Below are 25,887 nucleotides of genomic sequence, written 5' to 3' on the forward strand. Positions count from 1 at the left end.
GCAAGCTGGCTATGCTGCTTGCAGCTTCACAGCTGGATGGCCAATGCACATGTGCTAGCCGCACTGCAAAAACCTAGATTTTTGACTTTTTTCCATTTAAACATGTCCAGTAAAAAAAATTAAAGTAACATTTCGTCGTAACTGTAGGTTAAAATGTATTTTGCTACATGTGTTTGCTACAAAAAAAAAAATCCCAATACGTGTAAATTAATTGGTTTACGTGAAAGTTATAGCGTTTACAAATGGCGGTATATATATTGGAATTTATTTCCTTTTTTTACAAATAATGGCGGCAATCGGCGACTTATAGCAGGACTGACTTCCCCAGTGACACCAATACAGTGATCAGTGCTAATAAAAAGCACTGACACTGTACTAATGGCACTGGGCAGGAAGGGGTTAACATGTGGGGCGATCGAAGGGTTAACTGTGCTGTGCGGCGTTTTTACTATGAGGCTGTGTGCTGTGTTTTTTTTACTGTAAGCTATGCAGAGACATAAAAAGCAGTGTGAAGGAGCTGACAGGGGAGAGATCTGTGTTTATACATAGGTCTCTCCCCTGTTGGAGATACTCGGCGATCTTGGCCAGGACCCAGGGCCGTGAGTGGCAGCGGTCCTCTTTCCCCCCCACTTGGAACTGCAAAAATCACGTGTGTGTGTGTGTGTGTGTGTGTGTGTGTGTGTGTGTGTGTATGTGTGTGTGTGTGTGTGTGTGTATATGTATATATATATGTGATTTTTGCGCACCCATGCTGCCCTGTAGCAGTATTTCTGCTATAGGGCAGCACAAAAGCGGTTAAAGTTTAACCACTTGCCTACAGGTCACTTATACCCCCTTCCTGCCCAGGCCAATTTTCAGCTTTCAGCATTGTCACACTTTGACAATTGCGTGGTCATACAACACTGTACCCATATGAAATTTTTATCATTTTTTGGAGACCGAGCTTTCTTTTGGTGGTATTTAATCACCTCTGGGTTTTTTATTTTTTGCTAAACAAACCAAAAACCACTGAAAATTTTGAAAAAGTTTTCTTAGTTTTTGTTTTAAAATTTTGTAAATAAGTGACTTTTCTTCTTCACTGATGTGCGCTAATGAGGCTGCACTGATGGGCACTGATAGGCTGCACTGATAAGGTGGCACTGATGGGCATTGACAGGCATCACTGATGGGCACTGAAAGGCAGCACTGATAGGTGGCACTGATAGGTGGCACTGATAGGTGGCACTGATAGGCAGCTCAGATGGGCACTATGTGGCATTGTGTGCACTGGTAGGAATTGATATGTTGCATTGATGTGGCATGGATGAGCGCTAACAGCTGGCATTGATGGACACTGACAGGTGGCACTGCTGCGGCTACACAGATAATCAGTGCCCTGATGATCAGTGTACATGTTCCCTCTGAGGGATGCCGATTACCGGCTCTCCTCTCCTCTCAAGCTGTCAGCATGACGGCTCGTGAGGAGTGAAACGCCGATAACCGGCATTTCCCTATTTACATGCAATGAGCTGTGATTGGACACAGCTGATCACATGACCGAGCCAACATCTTTGGCTCTTTCTGTGATCGGTAATCCACTTTGTCCGAGGGACACAGCGCTTCACCGATCGCCGCACTGCATGCTCCTAGAGCCGCGCATGCACAGTTAGAATGGGAGGACATCATATGACGTCCTCCCAGAACGAGAGAACCGCCTTACGCCCATCATTACCTTTATATGGTGGGTGGGAGGCAGGTAAAAAAAACAAATTGGGCCTCCCCACCCACACATACGTTTTTGTTTTCGGACACGTGCATTCGGTATTGGTTTCGGCACCAGAATTTTTATTTCGGTGCACCACTGTTTCACATAATGATCAGTTTTTCTTCTGTTTTTGTGTATATATAAAAAAAAAAAAAAAAATAACCCCAATGACCTTTTAAATCCAATGGAACTCTTCACATTGGTCCGTTTACGATCTGATGCATTTTTCAAAGTACTGCTAGCTGCATTTTTGGTGCGGTAAAAATGGATGGAAAACTCATAAAAAAGTGGCAAAACACATCAAAACCACACCTACAGTTGCATTTTTGGTGTATTTTTTGAGTCACTTTTTTTTTTTTTTTTTCCACAGGTGTAAAACGCACCAGTTGTGGCAAAAACGCATATGGGTTTCTAGCACATTTTTGCAACAGAGCAGTGTGAAAGTAGCCTAAGGGCTTGTAACCATTTTTACAATTTTTTTTTTTTTTTTTTTTTTTTTTCCTTTTGAGGTTTATTTTGCATTTGCAAAAAAAAATAAAATTTCTTCCAGATCTTATATATGGGGCACCTACGTATAATACTGGTGTTATAGAAGGTTATGCTTTTTTTTTTTTTTTTTTTTTTTTTTTTATGGACGACATAGTGGAATGTGTTTGCTGTCAGGCTGACTTTTCTCTTTTACTGAGTCATACAGAGCTGGGAGAGTGCAGATGAGTCACTCTTCTAAAATTAACATTATCGTCCTTTTACTAATCATAAATCTGCTTTCTTTCTTGCCTAGCTGATGTCACGTGTTTTTTGCACAGTCCCTGGGTTATAACGTTCATCAAACAAATTGTTGTGACCTTTGGATATACTTCTATATGTTAAAGCGATTGTAAAAAATCACCTTGTAAAACAATCCATTCAGTTTACAATAGATGTGAAAGGTAAAACATTTCTGTATATGCATAAAATATTACAAATACCTTTTTTATGTCCCCCCTTTTTTATAAGCAATCACATTCCCTCTGTTCTCTGCTGCATAGGAGCTAGAGCAGAAGAAACAGCAGCACACTGAGCTTGTGTGTGTGTGTGTGTGTGTGTGTGATTTTGCATGTGATTTTGCATTTCCGGGTAAGGTGGCACACAGTCCTCCTCCCTGTCAGCTCGTGGATGGATTATTTAATTTTTTTTCCAAAAAATTGTGGCACAAAATTACAACTTAAAAAAACTCGTCATTGCTTCTTTCTAAATACCTTAGACTGTCTACTTTCCAGAAAGGGGTCATTTGGGTGATATCTTTTCTTTCCTGGCATTTTAGGGCCTCAAAAAATGAGATCAGCTGTCAATACGTCAGGATTGATAGATTTTCATTCAAATATATCTGTATCTCTCAAGTATTATAGGTATTGAACACGTCACTATTTTTCTCGGCAAATATATTTCTAAAGGTGGTTTTGACATGAAATTTTCACCACGTATGATATCAACCCATGCAATCCATACATACAAAGAAAACAAATTCAGAAATTAAATTGTGTTATACAATGGATTGACACAAGGAAAAAGGTGTCATACACAAAACATCTCATGATGGGTAAAGCAGAGTTTTCTCAAAACCTTTGCAACCTTATTGTTGCAACACATACTGATGGCATTGGTTACAGAAGGATTTCTGAACTCCTGAATGTTCCAGTGAGCACTGTTGGGGCCATAATCCAGAAGTGGAAAGAACATCATTTCACCGTAAACCAGTCACGACCAAGTGCTCTTCGCAAGATTTCTCACAGAGGAGTGAACAGCATTATCGGAAGAATGGTCCAAGAGCCAAGGACCCCTTGTGGAGAGCTTCATAAAGACCAGGGATTAGCAGGTGCAATTGTTTCAATGGAAGATGAAACAGGAAGCCGCGTCTAAGTGCAGTATTCCAAGATCAATTTTTAATAAAAGCGGTTAAAAACACTTAGTGTGGCAGTATAAACAGACTCATAAGTAATCCGTCAATTGCAGGGCATTTTCTCAAAGCAGTGGAGCTGCTGTTCTGGCCAGCAGCTGCAGGGGGAGCTTGAGAGGAGATGTCAAAGATGGCTGCCACTCTATCCGGACCGCTGGAATGCACACTGTCAACGGACCGGAGCATGGAGCTGTGACTCGTTTGGGAGCATGTGCAGAGCTCATTCTTCGGTCTTGAAGGAGCTGTGCGCATGCTTTGAAACGAGACACCACTCCATGGTCACGTCAGTTTTGGTCCGTGGAATACTGCACTTAGAAGTGCCTTCCTGTTTCATCTTCCTCTGCACAGAGTTTGTCTCCACTCTTCAGAAGTGCCTCTCCGTACCAGTTTTCCTACATATGATCCACCTCTGGCTGCTATTCATCTACAATACTTTCCACCGACGCGCCCTGCTACCTATTTTACAATTGTTTCAAAGAAAACAATAATGCACTCAACCGCCATGGCCTGTATGCACGCTCACAACGCAACACTCCATTGCTGAAGAAAAAGCATGTTGAAGCTCATTTAAAGTTTGCTGCACAACATTTAGACAAGCCTGAGAAATACTGGGAGAATATAGTCTGGTCAGATGAGACCAAAATTGAACTCTTTGGATGGCATAATACACACCATGTTTGGAGGTGAAATGTCACTGCACATCACCCCAAAAACACCATACCAACAGTGAAGTTTGGAGGTGGGAGTGGCATGGTGTGGGGCGTTTTTCAGCATATGGTATTGGCAAACTTCATGTCGTTGAAGGAAAAATAAATGGAAAAATGTACCAAGATGTAATTGATAAAAATCTGCTGCCATCTACCAGGATGAAGAAGATGAAGAGGGTGGACATTTCAGCAAGACAATGATGCCAAATGCAAAGCCAAGGAAACTATCAATTGGTTTCAAAGAGAGAAAATAAAGCTGTTAGAATGGTCCATCTAATCACCTGACTTGAATCCAAAAGAAAATCTATGGAAAGAACTAAAGTTCAAAGTTCACAGAGGAGGCCCACGGAACCTTAAAGATTTGAAGACGACTGTGGAAGAATGGGCCAAACTCACACCTGAGCAATGTATGCAACTAGTTTCTCCATACAGGTGGCGTCCTGAAACTGTCATTACCAAATAGGGATTTTGTACAAAGTATTAAATTAATTTCAGTTAGTGTGTTCAATACTGTTTCCCTGTGTCATTCTATTTTATTACATATGTCTTTGTATGTATAGATTGCATCGGTTGTTACCGACATGTGGTGAAAATTTCATGTCAATGGCACCTTTAGAAAAATGGTGGTGACGAGATATATATCGAAAATATAGTACCTCCTGCGTTTATATGGATAAATATTGCTAGTAAGCAGCCAGCACTAAAATACCTCAACCTAAGGTACAGATATAGAAATAGATATGAAAGTAGTGAAGCGCTACACATACATCTTATAGTAACATGGGAATACAGGAGATGAACACACAAATATTTAGTGATGGGCCCACATGAACACCAGCCCCCACTCAATGAACTAGTAGCAAGGACACACTAACTCCTCCTGATCCTCACCTGAGGGATCAATACTCAGTGCATAAAAGTGTGTGTATCCCTATATGGGATAAATTACTAGCACAGTGAACCGTGAAAAACACTGCAAACCAATACTGCCGCACTCTACTCCTTATTGTGCATAAATGCTGCAGTATGAAAATGTCCACATTGATGCAACAACTTCATCACACACATGCAGGTGATATTCTAGTGCTTGTGCTGATACGTACAAATCCTTAAATAGCTGAAGTGACCCTCACCTTCCTGCCAAGGCCCCACAGGACCAATGCGCTTTATGGGTCACTTAAGCGGTCTTCCCAGGACAAGGTGGTCTTCTTGGTAGTGATGGTGGTACTCTCTCCTCTCTCCAGAGGTTTACCTCCAGCCACTAATGCCACTGCTGTTTAGTACTTTCCATGAACGGCCCCAGTATTGAGACAGAAAATAGCCAACATAGTGTAAAACTGTTTAATATTGACACCTAGAGAAAATAAAAAATGCCCATCACAATTTTGTAGTCACAAAAAAGCATTCATATCACACTATGGGTGTACTGCATGGGTAAGAAAATGGGTGCACCAAGATGGCGCCCGCTCCGGAAGTGATGTCACCGTGCACCGGAAGCTCCTCCTCGCGTACCTACGTGTTACATCACAGTCTGTAACGTGACTTCATCAGGATATCTCCTATCTCACACTATAACTTTCACACTGACTAATATACATTGATTTTGGATTTTTTTCCACCAAAGAAATGTAGAATACAGAATACATTTTGGCCTAAATTTTATGAAGAGATTGTTTATTTGCAAACTTTTATAATAAAATCAAAGAAAACATTTTTTTTTTCAGAAATGTTTGTCTTTTTTGTTTTAAATAGAAAAAAAATAACACAGTGGTGATTAAATATCAAAAAAAGAAATCTCTGTCCTGTCTCAAACGTTCTCAGTGAACCCCATTTACAACCACACTCTGGTATCTACCCTTTTAGCCAATTGGATATCCACCAAACAACTCAAGGGCTAAGTCTTGGCTTGTAATACTTTTTTCTTTTTAAATCATTATGTGAAACTGGCAAATGTTTTGCTGAAATCAAGATAACCTATGTCAGGGGTAGGCAACTGTGGCCCTCCAGCTGTTGTGGAACTACATGTCCCATGAGGTATTGCATAATTGACAGTTACAAGCATGATTTCCAGAGGCAGAAGCATGATGGGAAGACTGACAGTCTTGTGATACACACACTTAATATAACTTGATATCCAATTCCCAAAATAAATGGGTAAATTTTAAAAATGTAATTCTCATCTGTGCAGATTCCAAGGCTGTCAAGCTTTATAAACTGACTTGTTTTAGGTAAATCATGTATGTGGGATAATTTGATTCATACTGTGCCTCATCTATACTTAGTTATCCTCTGAACATTTGTGATTCATATGTGTCAGTTACTGGGTGGATACGTTCAGATAATTTAGAAATGAAAGTCAATAAGGAAATCTTCTGAACAGAACTCCTCCTATAGTTTTATTATGTCTTTGACCTTTTACTTATAGGTTCAATGATCATTCACTACGAGATTTGCTTCCTCATAGCCTTTTCCATAGTTATTTGTTTTCTGAAGTTACTTGCATTCAACGTGAAGTCTTCTACAGCTGGCGTTTATTTCATAAAAAGGTTGCTGTAAAAAATTCTGGTATGTAAAATTTGCGTGGTTTGGCTTCTTTTATGTAATGGACTGTCTGTTTGGTTTTTTTTTTTTCTTGTTTTACAGTTCTCAAACAGAGAACCCTTCATTCCTGGTTTGGACATAAAGGAAGAAGAGAAGAGCATAAAAGGTATGGGCAAAATCTGTATTACATGCAGTCTTGTGTTAGGTGCCATTCTAGTAACCAAAGACTCAAGTGGGCTTTTCTTAATCTCTAAAACCAATATGCCAGTCTGGCTTAATACGTAACAGTCTTTTGATTTAAAAAAAAAAAAACCAAATATAATTTATAGGTGTGTTTGTGCGTATCGTGTACACACACTGTATAAATTTATTATAATATATACCATGGCTTTGTGGGTTAAGTTTCTTTTATGCAAAGGATTGTTTTTCTGTGCATCAGTTTTCCAAAGGATAACCCTCCATACTGGGTTTTGGCACAAATATATGTCTCTGGAAGTCTAGAAGACGAGCATAAAATCTCTGTTGGGCATGACCATTATGCTTTAGATGTCCCCATTGGCTTTAACTTAACCATTCTCTTGCTGAGTTCAGTAGCTATTCCTGTGGAGGATTTGGCAGAAGCTGGTAACCTTGATCTGTGTAAAATGGATTGAAACTATGTTGCCTTTGAAAGGTGATAAGGTGGTGAGGTGATTCAACTTTCCATCATCTAGCAAAAAAATGTTAATTTATAGAGCTGTTTTTGTTATAAAGTGTTTCTCACAGTGCATATGTAGCATATGCGGCAGTCTCCCTGGGACAGCAAGTGAGTAGTAATCTATCCAGTGGAGGCGAAGACATCAGGAAAAACAAGGTTATTATTTTAAACCTCCCTGCTCTATTCTTGAGAGAGGAAAAAAAAAAGTGAAAAACCTTTCCCCATCTTTCTGGACAGCAGTCTGGGAAATGATCAGTTCCTCCCTACAAGAAATACAAGTGGAACAACACCTTCCCCCGACCCCCCCATCCCTTGTGATTTCTATTATGCAGGAGCATCACAATTGTTTTTTTTTTTTTTTTTTGTTCCTTTGTCTTGACTGGCAGGTGGTTGGTGTGGATACCCCTGTTGATACCTTGCCTTCGCTTTCTTCCTTGATCAGAAGGTTCCTTTTTTTTCCTTTCAGGATCTTGTTTGCTTTTTGGAGGGTGACTACTGAAGCACCTTGGCTGTTGTTCCCTTTCATCTTCCTCCTTTGGGTTTTTGTAGATGGGCCTGTGATGTGTTCTGTGACTCTGGGGCAGTGTGCGATCTCGGTGCTTGCGATTTTGTTGGCAGGACAGCTAAAATATGCTGCAGATGGCCTTTTGGGTTGAACAGCACAACATCATTTCTGGCGGCCCTGAATGACACACTTCTAGTCCTGCCAGGACTAAGACACAGAGGTTGAACTGTATGGGACATTGCTGCTACCATCAAAAATGAAGAGGAACCGGATGCCAAAGTGGTGTCAAGTCCTTCCCTGCTACAGTTTTTGTTGTGGGCTGCAGTACTAATTTGGTAGTGGTTATGGGTGCAGTGTTTCCTTGGCACTTGCCCTTTGAAGTTACATTTTCTGTTTTGTTGTACAATAAGCCTTTTTGTTATGAGTGTATTGTAAAAGCTGGCAGTGTGTGAAGCATCTGCTTTCATGTAGAGGATTAATATTTTGAAAAGTGAATTGTGTGTACATTCAGTTATTTAGAGTGGTACTTGTCGGTTATTTACCCTTGTCTTTTAAATCTGGGCAGTTCAGTTGCCAGGACAAGGAAGACAATGATGAAGACACGGTTCCACTTCTAACATCTCAGTAGAGGAAGGGAACTCCCTAGTACTGTAAATACAAGTAAAACGGGAAGAGATTTGGCCTTTTAAGCAAGTTTTATCTTCTTAGGAAATGGGATGTTAATGCAGGCTGTTACTTTTGAAATCCAGACTCCCCCTAAAGTTCGGTTCAGTAGTATATGTACTGAGGTTTTCTAGACTATGGTAGAGTATTTCATTTTTACCAGTCCCTTTTAATACATTATAGTTAAAGAATGGGGAAAACCTTAAAAGGTAGACAGGAATTTGAAGACTCGGGCTAAAAAACCCTCAGCCTCTGATGCGAAGCAGAATTTTTCCTGGAACTCAAACTCCAAATCCAAGTCCTGGACTAAGTTTTATCCCAAACTTTGGACTTTCAAATCTTTGAGGAAGTCTGGGATTGATGGTAGCCTACTTTGAGGTAGTCCCCTCTGCATCTCTGGACCTCTGTAACCTAATGTTCTGGCTGTGTGGAAAAGAAAGCCACAATGTCTAGGCCTAGTGATACATTTGATACCCAGATATATACATTGAAAACATCCTCCCTTAATAAAGCGTGACAAAATAACAAGAAAATTGGGGTTGCTGTCAATAAGACATCTAATCGTCATATATAAGCACTCAGCCACGTGAAGGAATTGTAGCACTAGCAGAAACTCTGCAGCAAGGAGATGATTGCAACACGGGGCAATGACTGAGCACCCTTAAAGGGACAGACTTATCGCAAGACCTCAAAGGAGATGGTTGCAGAGGCTGTTACTTAAAGGGACCAAGAACCACTATTTGTTATACACATGACACACCAAAGGAAAAGTGCTATTTGACTTTTTTAGAGGTTGACAACATCTGGTGAGTGCGATTGTGCCTGTGTGTTTATGTCCTGAATTCACTGAGGAAAGCAACGCATTGTGATTAGGCATGCGTGTTTTTTTTGTTTTGTTTTTTTTTGTTTTTTTTTCTATTTAAATTGATAGTTTACACATGTGAAGCTGGAATAATTTTATCATCTGTTAAATATCGTGACACTTATATTATTTAAGTGTCTGTCTTTAGGCGTTTGAGGCAAAGTGTTCTAGTGCCAGGCTGATTTAAAAAAGTGTGACTTTTATTTAATTCACACTTGGCATCAAAAATGAATACAAAAGATAAAATAAAATACAGAGTAAAATATAACAAAAGTTGTAGATTATGGAAAAAGAAATAAGCTTTGGAGAAATGTCTAATCTCTTGCCTGTTCTATGACAAGTGTTTCAGTCTTGGCAAGGAAGACAACAGGTGTATCAAGGCTTTGCAGGCCTTAAATATGTCAGTGCGTGTCAGCTGTATAATGTCTTGATGTATGAGTGTGAGTGAGTGTATGTGTCTCTCTATCTCTAAGGCACATCTTATATATATTTTACCAGACCAACCCACTAAACAGTTATTTCCTAATTCAGTGTTAGCTAAATAAGTAAAACCCTTATTTGTGCTTCTTCTAAACATATACTCTTAGTGTCCATATATGTAAACCTTCTAAACTATACTTAGTATGACGTTATTTGCAAACCTCTTAGACGACAGAAATACATGATACTGTTATCTGATACAATGGCTACACATATCTTTAGAAAGGACAATGATCACATAAATGCATATAACCAACAATAATTGATACTAAACTTATCACACACTATTCCTAACTAATAAATTGATTATATGAAATAATTATCCAACTAACTATATTATGGATTAGACATGATTTTCTTCATAAAAGACATATCCTTTCTTTGCTTTACTACATACCAATATCTTTTTACATTCCAGTTTCTATTCTTAAGAGAAGCTTATGACCTGCTAACCTCTTAGACATGAATATACCATGGTTCATCTTTAACACCTGTTTTCAAAGCCATCATACACACGCTAAGTTAAAATTACTTCTCAATGACTTTGCTGTCATTTTGAAAAATATGAAAAGATATAGACGTCTGTTTTATGGTGAATTAATTTCTACATCATCAAAGAACTAGGATATTAAAAATATTTGTGTTTCATTATAGAATGAAAGCACTTTAACGGTAATGTAGGTATGATACTGTTAGTGATGTTTTGTTTTTGTTTTTTTAATTAAATTTAAATTAATTTGAAATTTAAATTAAATTTATAACTACACTATGTGTTTTTCTCTTTCCTATTATCCATAGATGGTTGTAACGTGGGGCAACACTTTTTTATGTTCTGGACATGTTATCATTGGGCAGCTCCTATCCTGATATTGATTAGTGGTTACAAATTAAATAATTAGTAATGCAGTAGGAAACAGACACATAAAGCTGCACACAACATATTTCCAGATATCTGTTCTGTTTACTCTGCACAATTGAAAGTCTTTTGTACACATGATTACGTATCACATTTAATATTACAATTGTACTTTTATGGTAACAAGGGGCGTTACATAGGCAGGTTAATATCACTCTCACTCCTGTGGCCAGAAAGGCCTTGTAGCTTAATTGTGGATATGCTGATTTATCAGCATAGTTAAACACAGAAAATTCTACATAAAAATGGAAGACATATAAAAAGACAATGTTACTTCAGCATGTCTGACCTACTCCTCAAATCACATATTTTTTTTTTTCTATCCCTTATGGTTAAAGCATTTAAATTGTTTGGTATCCCAGACTGTAATTCCAAAAAGGAAAACAAATCAAACCAAACACAGAGATATTTTTCATATGGTGATATGTCATATATAGGTGACTTTTCCTTCATTTTTTTGTAAACTGTACATAAAATAGACTCTGTATTGTGTCTCCAAACATTTTTTATTTTTATATATACCGTATTTTTCGCTCCATAAGACGCACCTCGGTTTTAGAGGCGAAAAACAAGAAAAAAAATATTCTGAACCAATGGACTGCAGACATAGTACAGGAAATGACCAGAGACTGCAGACATAGTACAGGAAATGACCAGAGACTGCGGACATAGTACAGGAAATGACCAGAGACTGCGGACACAGTACAGGCGATGACCAGAGACTGCGGACACAGTACAGGCGATGACCAGAGACTGCGGACACAGTACAGGCGATGACCAGAGACTGCGGACACAGTACAGGCGATGACCAGAGACTGCGGACACAGTACAGGCGATGACCAGAGACTGCGGACACAGTACAGGCGATGACCAGAGACTGCGGACACAGTACAGGCGATGACCAGAGACTGCGGACACAGTACAGGCGATGACCAGAGACTGCGGGCACAGTACAGGCGATGACCAGAGACTGCGGGCACAGTACAGGGGATGACCAGAGACTGCGGGCACAGTACAGGGGATGACCAGAGACTGCGGGCACAGTACAGGGGATGACCAGAGACTGCGGGCACAGTACAGGGGATGACCAGAGACTGTGGACCTTTGGGAAGGGAGGGGGAGCGGGTACCTGAATTTGACAGGTACCTGCTCCCACTTTCACAAAGTTGTCCTTCCCTCTTCTTCCCGCGCCGACTTCTGTGACAGCCGGGTGCCCACTGCGCATGCACGAGAAGCGCTGCGCTTTGTGAATGGCCCAGCGCCTTCGGGGACCTGTCGTGTCCTAGAAGACACCGGACCATTCACAAAGCGCAACGCTTCTCGCGCATGCGTAGTGGGCGCCCGGCTGTCACAGAAGCCAGCGCAGGAAGACTGTACAGCGCTGGAGCGAGGAACAGGTAAGGCCCTGCAGGAGAGAAGAGCTGAGCGGCTGGCCTGATATTCTGACATGGTGGCGGCAGAAATACCGGACCGGCCACTTTATATTCGCTCCATAAGACGCACTGACATTTCCCCCCTTTTTTGGAGGAGAAAAGTGCGTCTTATGGAGCGAAAAATACGGTAAATGTCTCTTAACAAGACACTTAGTCACCTGGCTTTCGTTCACGAGATCCATCCGAACTGTTAGGATCTGGAATTAGGTAGAAAGCACATAAGAAATTGTAAAAAAAAAAAAAAACCCTAAGAGATCAGCAACATTCTCTAAGATCTCAGTGGAGGACCTCAGCTGCTGAGAAAAATATATGCAAGTGAGCGACACAATCCCAAACTAAATCTCATAGGGAGAGAGTTCACATATCCCCTTAGGGGTTTAAAAATTATATGAAGACATTTAGTCTATAGTTTTCTAGCTTGACACCTAATTAGTTACTCTACTTTTTTCCACTACATTGTGGATGGTAGGGGGTGTAAAAAAAAAAAAAAAAACCCTCAAAACGTCTTTTAAAAACTCTCCCATAAAATGAGTTCCTCTATTACTCTTTCTAGCTTCTGCAACTCTGTACTTACCAACTACTTCTGAGAGAGCTTTTTACTGTGGCTTTTGCAGTAGCATGTGTCACTGGAAAAACTTATGGCCATTCAGAAAACATGTGCCTACTCTTAAGATCTTGACTCTGACAAGTGGATATACAGTGCCTTGAAAAAGTATTCATACCCCTTGAAATTTTCCACGTTTTTGGCATGTTACAACCAAAAACGTAAATGTATTTTATTGGGATTTTATGTGATAGACCAACACAAAGTGGCACATAATTGTGAAGTGGAAGGAAAATGATAAATGGTTTTCAAAATTTTTACAAATCTCTGAAAACCGTGGCGTGCATTTGTGTTCAGCCCCCTTTTTACTCTGATACCCCTAACTAAAATCTAGTGGAACCAATTGCCTTCAAAAGTCACCTAATTAGTAAATAGAGTCAACTTGTGTTTGGTTTAATCTCAGTATAAATACTGCTGTTCTGTGAAGACCTCAGAGTTAGAGAACATTAGTAAACAAACAGCATCATGAAGGCCATGGAACACACCAGACAGGTCAGGGATAAAATTGTGGAGAAGTTTAAAGCCGGGTTAGGTTATTAAAAAAAATTTCCCAAGCTTTAAACATCTCACGGAGCACTGTTCAATCCATCAACCGAAAATGAAGAGTATGGCACAACTGCAAACCTACCATGACATGGCCATCCACCTAAACTGACAGGCTGGGCAAGGAGAGCATTAATCAGAGAAGCAGCCAAGAGACCCATGGTAACTCTGGATGAGCTGCAGAGATCCACAGCTCAGGTGAGAAAATCTGTCCATGGAAAAACTATTAGCGGTGCACTCCACTAATCAAGCCTTTATGGAAGAGTGGCAAGAAGAAAGCCATTGTTGAAAGAGAGCCATAGGACATCCCATTTTCAGATTGCGAGAAGCTATGTGGGGGACACAGCAAACGTGGATGAAGAATTTATCTCTAGATGTGCAAATCTGGTAGAAACATACCCAAAAAGTCTTGCAGCGTAAAGTGGTCGTACAGAGTATTGACTCGGGGGCTGAATACAAATCCACTCCACGCTTTTCACATTTATTTCTAAAGAATTTTGAAAACCATTTATCCTTTCTCTTCACAATTATTTGCCATTTGTTTTGTTGGTCTGTCACATAAAATCCCAATAAAATACATTTACATGTTTAGTTGTAACATGACAAAATGTGGAAAATATTAAGGGGATATAAAATATAAAGTCATACCCCTTAATATTGTCCACATTTTGTCATGTTACAACCAAACATGTAAATGTATTTTATTGGGATTTTAGTTAAGGCACTGAATCTTTTTGTAATCTCTGGAAAGGATGTTCATTTTTTGGTAACTGGTAAAACGAGAAGCGGTATACTCTAAAACAACTGTGGTGAACCCTGGTGCTATCCCACGCCCATTTGCTAAGGCATAAGTGCTTTTGACTGATGACATGGTCCATGTGTCAGACTTTCGGGAAAAGAGTGTCTGGCAGACCTAAAAGATCAACTTTTTGCAAAGTCCTTTTTCATAAGAAGTTGCCCTCCACTTGTTCTTGGGCCCTTAAAGTTTAATTATTAATCCCAGCTCTACTGGGCCAGAACTAGGGTGGAATCTGTGAATTGCACAGACCCAGCAAGTGTCCAGGGCTATAATGCAGCATTCTTGGTCCCCTGGTCTTGGAGCTCTGCTTGTTGAGCTAGGGAAGAAGGATCCAATGACTCTGAATACAGAGCGTCCTCCTGGGTGATAACTGCATATTCAGTATGGATCTTGCCATTCTCAGTATAAAACTGGGATCATATCTACAGCAAATCAGATATTTGGGCCTTCAAGAAGTATTTCCTGCACTGGGCTCACAGCAGCTGGTTCCTACAACATCAAATTAACACGTGTTGTTTTTTTTTTTTTGTTTTTTTTTTTTTGTCTCCAGCCTCTTCCAATACAGGCAATAAGGTGGCTGGTTCAGTGGCAGGTCTTTTTCATTGTTACATTTGTACATAAATAACAATCCAAATTTTATATTTTGTGAACCTTTCATTAGACAAATATTTAGTTGGGCTGTCTGCAATATTTGCTACACAGAATGTGGGATCTTAAGGGCTCGTTCACACTTGACTGGTTTTCCAACTCTTGCCAAACGCCCCTATTGCATTTGAAAAGCTTTGGTCTGGCATTTGCAGAACGCTTTTAACACTCTGCAAACGCCACATGCGCGGTTTAGAGACGGTTGCTAGGCGTTTGCCAAGCGTTAAAAATGCCCCACAAACGCCTATAATGAAGTTTGAATGGTGTTACTTCTCCGCAAACTCCTCACAACCGCACCGCAGACTTGAATAGGAGGCTTCAACTCCTCCTGACTCGACCAGAGGCGTCCGTTTTGCCGCAACGCTAACGCTCCCGTTTAAACAGCACTATGTGCAGCAATGTGCAGAATTTTCCCAGGCATTTGGGAAACGGTAAAAACGCTTCTTAAACGCCTGTCTGCCACTTGCTAACAAGGCTAGTGTGAACGTAGCCTTAGAGTTTAAAAAAAAAAAAAAAAAATTGACCAAAATGTCTGTAACTTTGTCTAGTAGCACCCTGCATGCAGCCACTGCTCTGATGTTGCCAGGTGAAACCTTGGTTACTGGGTCCAGCTTGCATAACATATTGTGTGTGTTTGTATTTTTTTTTTATTTTATTTATATCACGCTCTTTGTGTAAAAACTCCAGTTTCATGTTCTTAAGACAACCTTTTTCTTTTTTGGCAATATTATTTCTCTTTTCTTGTCCTGTTAATTTTAGCTAGCTAATAATACAAGTCCTTTGTTTCCATCTTGCATATTTTCCCATATACAAGAACAATACCGACCTGCAGAGATTATTATTATTATTATTATTATTATACAGTATTTATAAAGAGCCAATAGTTCGCACAGCGCTGTACATTACAAAGGGGGACAATACATGTGACAGAACAACAACAATACAATGTAAAACATGAGGGGATCGAGGGCCCTGCTCTTTCGAGATTACAATCTAGGAGGGAGGGGATGGTGGCACAGGAGGAGATAGCTGTGGGGGATGGGGTGGTAGGAAGAGTGGAGGAGGTTGGCAAGTTAGCAGGGGGTGGGGTAGGCTTCCTTGAAGAGGTGGGTTTTCAGGGTGCGCCTAAAGGAGAGGAGAGTAGGTGATAATCTGATGGGTTGGGGCAGGGAGTTCCAGAGGATGGGTGACACTCTGGAGAAGTCCTGGAGGCGGGCATGGGAGGAGGAGACCAGGGAACTAGAGAGGAGGTCTTGTGAGGAGCGGAGTGTGCGTGCTGGGTGGTACTTGGATATTAGGTCAGTGATGTAGTTCGGGGCAGTATGGTGGACGGCTTTGTACGTCGGTGTTAGGATTTTGAATTTGATCTGTTGCGCAATCGGAAGCCAGTGGAGGGATTGGTAGAGGGGGGTGGCGGAAACGGAGTGGTTGGAAAGGTGAATGAGTCTGGCAGCCGTATTCAGGATCGACTGAAGCGGGGATAGCCAGCGGCGAGGCAGGCCAGTAAGGAGGGAGTTGCAGTAGTCAAGTCGTGATATGATGAGGGAGTGGATGAGCTGTTTAGTGGTTTCTGGGGTTAGGAACGTTCGTATTTTGGCGATGTTGCGGAGGTGGAGTCTGCAAGAGCTTGTTAAAGATTGGACTTGGGGCTGGAAGGATAGGTTGGAGTCCAGAATGACACCAAGTACTCTGGCCTGCGGGGTGGGTTTAATGGTGGCGTTGGATGTGATGGAGAAGTCAATGGGGGATGGTGTCTGGGCTGGGGGGGAAGACAAGAAACTCGTTTTTGGAGAGTTTCAGTTTAAGGAAGTAGAGCGACATCCAGTCTGATATGTCGCTCAGTATGTGTGTGATTCGGGCGGAGACTGAGGTGGTGAGATGTCCGTAAATCCAAAGTTTTCTTCAGCATACCACTGCACTTACAAGAAGAAGAGACACATCATTTCACAAGCCACACGTCTTCTTTGGCTTCCAGAAATAAAAATAACGAAAATCACCAATCATCTTTTATGAAAGAACAGAGAAATCCTCAGACAGATCAAAAAACTATAAAACAACTTTCTGCAGGTGGCATCTATCCTAACCTGGTGTGTGGAATTGGTGTGAATGGCCTGTAATTGCATTTATTACTCCCACATCATGGACCACACATAAAGTTACTATCAGAACTTTAGTTTTCATTTTTATAGACAAAGTTGACATGTCTTGTCCATCTGGGCTCTGATAAGTATTATGGTAGCTGCATTATAACCACCTCATGTTAATTTAACATAACCCCATGTTACACATTTTCCCAGTAATCTGTATTTCATTTATAACAAAAAGTTGTTTAAACCAATTAAAAATGAATAAATATATATTTATATTAAAATTATCATATTGGAAATTGAAATTAAGGTCTGATTTTGAGATTATCACTGAAGTATTAATTATACAGCTACATCCCCTTAAAGGAGGGCCCTTTACCCCATTTAAAAAAATGCAGTTTCTACCATCAAAGGATGTTTAATTTTGTTTTTGTTATATACTATTCAATTTATTTTACCATGTTTGGAAAACTGGTTCAAAATTACTGTGCTCACATCCGATTAATTAAGCCAGAACAATGTTATTAAAACTTGTAGTCATATCATGGGTGACCTTGCCAGTTTATAGCTCATGTCTCATCCAGCACTTTCTTTTCATGGAAAAGCGAAAGAGAGGGGGGAATATCTGCACAGAGCTTACAGGACACACATAAGATGTAGGAGTAAAAGCCCCAGCATACCCATTCACACACATACATGATTATCTCTCTATAATCGCTTAAGTTTTTTCCATTTTACACAATGCATTGATATCCTTCTCTCACTTTCTTTTAATGCTCTTCAAAATTTCCCTTCTTAAATTAATTGTACCTCCTCTAAATTCTGCTTTCCTTATTTTGTTGATATTCATTCAGTCATTCCATGTACTATAATCCTGTACTTAATTTACTCTAGTTCCTATGATCAGATGGGCAGCTATAATGCTTATCCCATCTTTCATCTCTGACCGCATATAGAGTATTTTGTTTGGTCTAGGGCCACAAATTTGTTATTCCTATACAATTTTATTCTCATTTCTATGTTTTGGCTTGTTCTCAAGTTTTTTTATAATTTGCTATTTGTGGCGCCTGACCCTAAATTTATCCCACAACGTTACATCAAAATTTCCCTTTATGTCTACTGTTACATTGTCTGTCACCCCTGATCCATCCTGCTCAAATAGATCTAGCTGTCTAATCTGCGTTATTCTTAGTGCCTGTTACCCATTTTAGATCCCTGTCTACTTTAACCATTTTAGCTAGGGGCTCAGTATAGGTGGAACTGCACCTTCAGTTCATATATTCTCTAACGCTCCTCTTGTATTCTGTTTTTATGAAGGTCTCTTACCCTTAATTTCCTTAATTAATTTAATGCCCATAATGACCGGCCAAACTTCTCTCTTCTCTACATGTGCCTCTTACCCTCTTGCCTCTAGGTCTATTGCAGCATGTGCTTCATGTATCCTTTTAACCTCACTATTCATCCTTTCCATAGAATGCATTGAGGTTGAAAACCTTAAGGCTTTAGGACCACTTTAAAGACAAGGACTAAAAATGCACTTTGAGCAGGCACAACACGTGTCCTATTATTTGGACTATTGGTTTATGCACATGAGCACTTGATTCACAAACAATATATGGATGTGTGTTAATATTTAACGCTGTCTTCTCCTTAAAGTTATTTTTATTTATCTGATACCCAGAAACAGGTTGTCTCTGGCCTTGTCGCTCAGGGATCTAGCCTTACAATGGGGGTAAATCATTCCTTTCATCTTTTTGGTAGAATCTCACAAAGAATACCTGTCTTACTGGGGAGCAGTCTTGGACACCATTTTGGTGTATGAGACTTGATCACCGGGGGAGGCTCATCCCCCAATTAACATACAAGAGCACAAAGGGATTCAGCTTTCCCTTCTGTGCTGGACTTCTAGACTGCAAAGTCAACCAACCCAGATTCAGTTGGACCGTGCCACAGCAGTGGTATACATCAGCTATTAGGAAATAAATACTGCAGATGATAAAGAAGCCAACCAAATTCTGGGTATGACGGAACTTCCTGTTCCAAGTACTGCACATTCAAGGTGTGAAAAATAGGCCTGTGGACTTTTGGTCAACAACCTCTGGACTCCGAAGAATAGCCTATTCACTCTGGGTGATTCAGGACCTCTGTTGTAGGTTAGAACCACCGGATGTGAACTTCCTGATTTACGCCTTTCTTTCTATGAAATGCCTTCCTTGTCTGCTCATCAGGATTGAGAAATGGAGCATTTTCTCATCGCCAAACCAATGGGATACCTGGAGATCATCAGAATCCTGACAGACTCTGTTCCAGATCGCCTGGCTCTTTGTTCCAAGGACTGATTTTCCACCCTGCTTCCATGATTACATGCAAAATCTCCCACAATAATATTACTAAAATTGAAAGTAATAGATCAAAAAGTAATGAATTATTACTATAGACAGAAACTCTCGTGTTTGTGGCCCGGAAGCCCTCAAGCAGGCTTTGCCTACTCCTAAACCTAAGACCTGAACAAGTACATAATATTATAACCTTTTTGAAATTACATAAATCTACTCATATTCAAATAAATGAATATAATAAAATTCGAAAAAATCAAAAAAAGTCCAATACAAAGTGTCCCAAAAAATGTCCCAATACAAACAAAAGTAGTGTCCAAAAATTGTCCCAATGTTCAAACTTTATCCTCCAGTAGGAAGAAATTCCATTTCATCCCGTGGTACCTCAAAAAAAACAAATTTGAATAATCTAGTGCATTACCTTTATAAATGATATATTCACTCCGTGCAAAAAACACAAAAACTGTGCAAGAACTGTATATATATCTCCTCCGTGCACATATGAGTTAATTGTGACCACTCTGTGAACACTGCAACACTGTGTATCCACCAACACCAATAGTATTAGATACTATTACCCTCTGTATCCATATACCAGTATCCAATGAGATCTTCTAATTCACTTCAAAGAAATTATTCCAAGGTCCTCAAAAGACAAGAAGGGTCTCAAGGCTCATATTCAAGGTATAATTAAGAAATTTTTAATAGCCACTTACATTAAAACTTCATTAATCCAGCTTCCAACATGTTTCTCATATGAGTTCTATCAAACAAATGCGATCTGCCATGTGTTGACAACCCACAAAATGGCCGCGGCGACACTGCCGGTCTGCGTGCTTGCGTCACGACGTCACACCCTTAACGCGTTTCGTCACTTCCGGACTTCGTCTGAAGGGATCTTCGTCTGAAGGGACCTTCAGACGAAGTCCGGAAGTGACGAAACGCGTTAAGGGTGTGACGTCGTGACGCAAGCACGCAGACCGGAAGTGTCGCCGCGGCCATTTTGTGGGTTGTCAACACATGGCAGATCGCATTTGTTTGATAGAACTCATATGAGAAACATGTTGGAAGCTGGATTAATGAAGTTTTAATGTAAGTGGCTATTAAAAATTTCTTAATTATACCTTGAATATGAGCCTTGAGACCCTTCTTGTCTTTTGAGGACCTTGGAATAATTTCTTTGAAGTGAATTAGAAGATCTCATTGGATACTGGTATATGGATACAGAGGGTAATAGTATCTAATACTATTGGTGTTGGTGGATACACAGTGTTGCAGTGTTCACAGAGTGGTCACAATTAACTCATATGTGCACGGAGGAGATATATATACAGTTCTTGCACAGTTTTTGTGTTTTTTGCACGGAGTGAATATATCATTTATAAAGGTAATGCACTAGATTATTCAAATTTTGTTTTTTTTGAGGTACCACGGGATGAAATGGAATTTCTTCCTACTGGAGGATAAAGTTTGAACATTGGGACAATTTTTGGACACTACTTTTGTTTGTATTGGGACAGTTTTTGGGACACTTTGTATTGGACTTTTTTTGATTTTTTTGATTTTTTCGAATTTTATTATTATATTCATTTATTTGAATATGAGTAGATTTATGTAATTTCAAAAAGGTTATAATATTGTGTTACTTTCTGGGGAGAAAGTGTGACTTTTTGAGGGGTTTTGGGGGAAGGTGGTTATACACATACTTAACTGAACAAGTACATATCTTGAAAAGAGTTTTGCATGGACACTTTTTTTTTTTCAGAAAAATTACATCTTCCCCTGGAGTGTTACTAGGTGGCGGTCACCCTAAATGATGCCTTTCTTTATAAGACTACACATCTAACCTAGTGCAACCTCAAGCTGGCAGTTCTTTGGAAACAACGATAAAGTATTTCCATTTTAAAACACTTTCCCAATGTCCCAAAATATTCACCAAATTAAGTCAGAGGCATAATCACCCCTAATACTCGAGTGTTTTTTTTTTTTTTTTTGTAATCACATACCTGGATGATCAATTGAAAGATCTATTCTTCCTTCAGGGCCTAGGTTAAATTGTATATTGGGAGAAATCTTGGCTGATTCTGTCTCAAACAGATCATCTTTTCAGGTACCTGGTAGATTTTGTGATAATAGAAGACTTGTGTACCTAAGTGAAATCATAAAATTGACCTCAGCTGCATTTGCTTTTCAAAATAACATGCTGGTCTCTACTTACACAGTAAAATCTTTAGTAGAACTGATGTACTCTTTCATCTTAGTAGCCCAGTGAGTGAAAATCAGCTTGCAGACTCGCCAGTCCTTCCTGCTGAAGATTTAGGACCTGATTCTTGCATCTTTAGACAACTGAATTGTCCTCCCTCTGAGAGTGAAAAAGTTATGTCTGATGGTGGAGGGAAAGACCTAACGTATCAAGGCCTTCTTTGGTCTTTCCCCGTTTCCATAAGATGCACAACAGATCCCTGGGACTGTGAAGCAAATATGGCTAGGAAAGTAGCCCAAGGCTCTTGGTCCAAGAACACATCTAAAAAGTCCTCCAACTAGAGAGAGTTGGGAGTAGTATGGACAGCACAGCAAGACCTAAGGCTGGCCATACATTATACAATTTTTTTTTTTTTGAGAATTTTGCATTAGATTGACCAAAAACCATATATTATGAGGTCAAACTTAACACTTTCAATTGTATCCCAATTAGGCAGGCTCTTGCACTACATAGTTCAAGGTAAATCTAAAGGAAATTGGACAGAAAATTGTATAGTGTATGGCCAGCCCAAGTTATCAACGTTTTCAGATTTTGTCAGAAAATGCTATCAGACCACAAAAAACAAGTAGGGTGCTCTTGCAGCCATTTCTTTAACCACTTCCTGTCTGGCCGTTGTATATATACGGCCGGACGGTGGCAGTGCAGGGGCAGGTGGCCGTTTATAAACAGCCTCCCCGCTCCTTTCTTGTGCACGCTTCCTGGGAGCACGCAGCACCGCGATCTGGTGCCCCCAGTGTCCTCCGGACACAGTGGAACACCGTTCGTCGTACAGGACCTCTGTGCGAGGTCCCGATCATGTGATCACTGATTGGCCAATTAGTGATCACATGCAGAGTAGTAAGCAAGATGTCACTTCTGACATCATTGCTTACTACGTGTGAAATCTGTGAATGATCACAGAGGTCACATGGTACAAGGCTATTCACAACAGCCTTGTAGCATGTGACAAGCTGTGACCAATCACAGCTCACACAGTATTTCTCAATGGCTGCAAGAATGCAGCCAGAGAGAAGGAGAAATGCTTGCTTTTCCAGCCTTTATGGGTGTAAAAGCAATCAGTGTAAAAAAAAAAAAAAATCTTTATCATCCCCCACAAGTAGTACAGTGTCACCATGGTGACACTGCACTGCTAGGGTGACAGTATGTAAAATAAATAATATAAAAATGTAAAAACAATTTTAAAAAATTATTATAAGTTTTGGTTATAAACTAATTTTGGGTTTTTTGTTTTTTTTTTTTTTACTAAAGATAACTGAATAAATTTTGGCCAAAATGTATGATGAAATATTATTTATTTGCAAAATTTTATAAGAAAAACACTTTATTTTCACAATTTTTGGACTTTCATTTTATATCGCAAAAAAATAAAAATCCCAGTGGCGAATAAATTCCACCAAAATAAAGCTTTATCTGTCTCAAAAAAAATGCTAAAAAATTCATATGGATACAGTATTGCATGACAGCGCTATAGTCATTCAAAGTGTGATAGCGCTAAAAATTAGCCTGGGCAGGAAGGGAGGTAAAAGTGTCCGGACTTGAAGTGGTTAAGCCTTTTTACAAACAGTATTTCTGTCTGGATGGAAATGTATCTTCTTTCTCTTTTGCCAGTCCACTTCAAAGGAACCCTCCTGTTTTGTAGCACCAATTTGACATGGATAACAAGGAAGTTCGCTTCCCCACAGATTTGCTTGCCAGCCAATCAAACACAAAAGTAGAAACTTTCCTTCTCTGTACAGAGAAGTGGATGCATTAGCTTAACTCTGGGCATTTCACCTTTGCTGTGCTTTTCCTCCCTTCAAACTCTTGTCCTGAAAAAAAAAAAAAATACCACCTTGATTCTAGTGGCTCCTTTTTGGCTAAAAATGCCATTGTTTTCTTCCCTACCTCATCAGGAATACATACTTGAATATACATTTTATTAAGTGTTCTTGCAAGAACACTTATTGTTATCTCACAAATATATTCTTATTCTTATTATAGCCAAATTTGCCACGCTAACTCCTCCCACAGGTTTTACACTACAAAGACAAGTAATATATCAAAACGTGTGGATTGTTCCCGATCGGATTGCTATTACTTTGTGGAACGTTTCGCCAAATGGTTCACGAAGTATCGCGGTTTTTGTGGTGACATTTTCCCATAGGAATGAATGGAGCAACTAGAGTGGGAACTGACAAAGCTAGAGTGTGGAAGGAAAAATCAGAACATGATTTCTAAACTGCCATCACTCTGTCATTTTCAAGCCCACCTACACATATCTTATATCAAAACGTTCAGCTATCCCTGCTGCCACTAAAAATGTCCGCGGCTAAGCCATAGTCCTGATAGTTTTCACAATATGACCATTTGTTTGCAACTCATGCCACCCATTGACTTTCATTGAATCTTCACTCTAGACACCTGAAATTTAAAAGGGCCATTTTTAAACTGCGACTGTGCCTTCATTTTTAATATTTCAGAGACATACTATACATCAAAATGTAGGTCTGGTTCTTGTGATTCTCACAATATAAAGCTCTTCGCAGCATTTATACTTTTAAAACTGCAAGTGTTTGAAGATGGCAATCGCCAGTGAAGTTGGCAAGTTGGAGCAGTGTGTTTAGAAAAGCCCCTCTCACCTTCCTGTGACTGAAAGACTGAGTTGCTATAGCAACCAAAGATGACTCACCAGGCAGCTGAGTGACCAAGGCTAGACTGTGAGCTGCAAAATAAAAGTTGAAATGCATTTCTCACTCTATCAGGCTTGCCATGTGCACTGCTTACATTTCATCAATCACTTGGTTAGGGTTGGATGCAAGAACACTTCACACAATTTCCCCAGAAATTGTACCTTTTCTAGTTTTAATTAATTTTTTCTATTGGCCAAAATTGCATCGCACCCTTGCTATATGTGTAGATTATTTATGTACTTCACAAAGCCTGAGCTGAAAATTCCCTAAGAAAAAGCTCGCTCCTGTGATGGTGGAGTGAGCAGAAATTGCTAGGCCTTGCTTGGCAACATCTTGGGAGTTTTCAAGTCAGGCTTCATGAGTTATTTAAATGAGCTACACCTATAGGATGGTCATTATTCACTTTTGGTCAAAGCTGCACAACATGGTTTTTGTCTATTCCCCCTGTCTGCATAGGCAGTTTTTGGTAAAAGTGAGCTAACCCTTTTAAATGAATTTAAACACAGCAGCCATTTCCCCAGTATCTTAATGGTGTTTTTCTGCATGATAATTTGAAGAACTATCATTACAATTTTTTTACACTTTTTGTTTTTGTCTATCAGGGGCCAAAGTACAGGTAGTACTTTATCCCATGTTGCTTGGTGACCCTCAAGTCTAGTTTTGAGGTCTGACCTCAACTACGGTAGGCTTAGGAAGCATCTAGCTGCATAGTACAAAGTGCTACATATAGTACTACATGTTCTTTATCACATGAAGGGCAGAACAGTGTAAAACATTTTGAAGATGGTTGTCTTAATCATTGTAAATTATATTTAGTTATTCCATAAACATTTGCATTTTAGCACAGCAAAAACCTATTCCATTGAGCAAGCAAATTCTTTCCTTTTGGGTTGCAGGGTACAGATGTTGGCAAAATTAATGTTCAGGTAAAAAAAATAGCCAATATGAATCGGCTTTCTAAAAAAAAAAGTTTTCAGATTTACATGTTAGAATGTTATTCTAGGTGTCATATTGCCAAGAGTGTCATACTGAAGATTTTATACTAAGGTTGACTGTCTGTCTTGATAGAGAGATGCAAACTGGATCTGTCTAGGATAGAAAAAGGATCAGAAGGCCTGGATATATAAAAGAACTAGTGGGATAAGTACATGAGTCTGCAGTTTGGGGAAAAAGAAACATTACAAGTCCTTTTTTGACTGCTTCTTTATACAATACACTCTAAATACAAAAGAAACCTAATGATATAGAGCTGCTCTAAAGCTTGTAAGGTTCCTGCCACCTCCCATGACCAGAGGATGATTGGTGGAGACTTCATCATGCAGCTGATCCAAAGCATACCTCCCAAGTTATGAAAAATCTCCTTGGTCAAGATAGAGGAAGCCACAGTGTCGCGTTTATTGGGCTGGTCTGTACACTTTGCTTTTCTCAAACCTAGGAAGCTCTTGTGGCAAGAGCTT

At 39.7% G+C, this 25,887-nt stretch overlaps 1 protein-coding gene across 4 annotated transcripts in view; it reads left to right on the forward strand.

Annotated features, from left to right (window-relative positions):
* The window catches only part of PARG (poly(ADP-ribose) glycohydrolase), a 246,362-nt gene that overhangs the window by 20,625 nt on the left and 199,850 nt on the right, over positions 1-25,887 (forward strand). For all 4 annotated transcript variants that reach the window (XM_089680048.1, XM_089680049.1, XM_089680050.1 and 1 more), the window contains exon 2: positions 7,031-7,094. In XM_089680048.1, coding sequence (XP_089536174.1) covers positions 7,031-7,094 — 64 coding nt within the window. The remainder of the gene's footprint in view (positions 1-7,030; positions 7,095-25,887) is intronic.

Source organism: Staurois parvus, unplaced genomic scaffold (genome assembly GCF_062004578.1).
Source record: "Staurois parvus isolate SC_StPar_1 unplaced genomic scaffold, SC_StPar_1.0 ptg000234l, whole genome shotgun sequence".
Taxonomy (NCBI): domain Eukaryota; kingdom Metazoa; phylum Chordata; class Amphibia; order Anura; family Ranidae; genus Staurois; species Staurois parvus.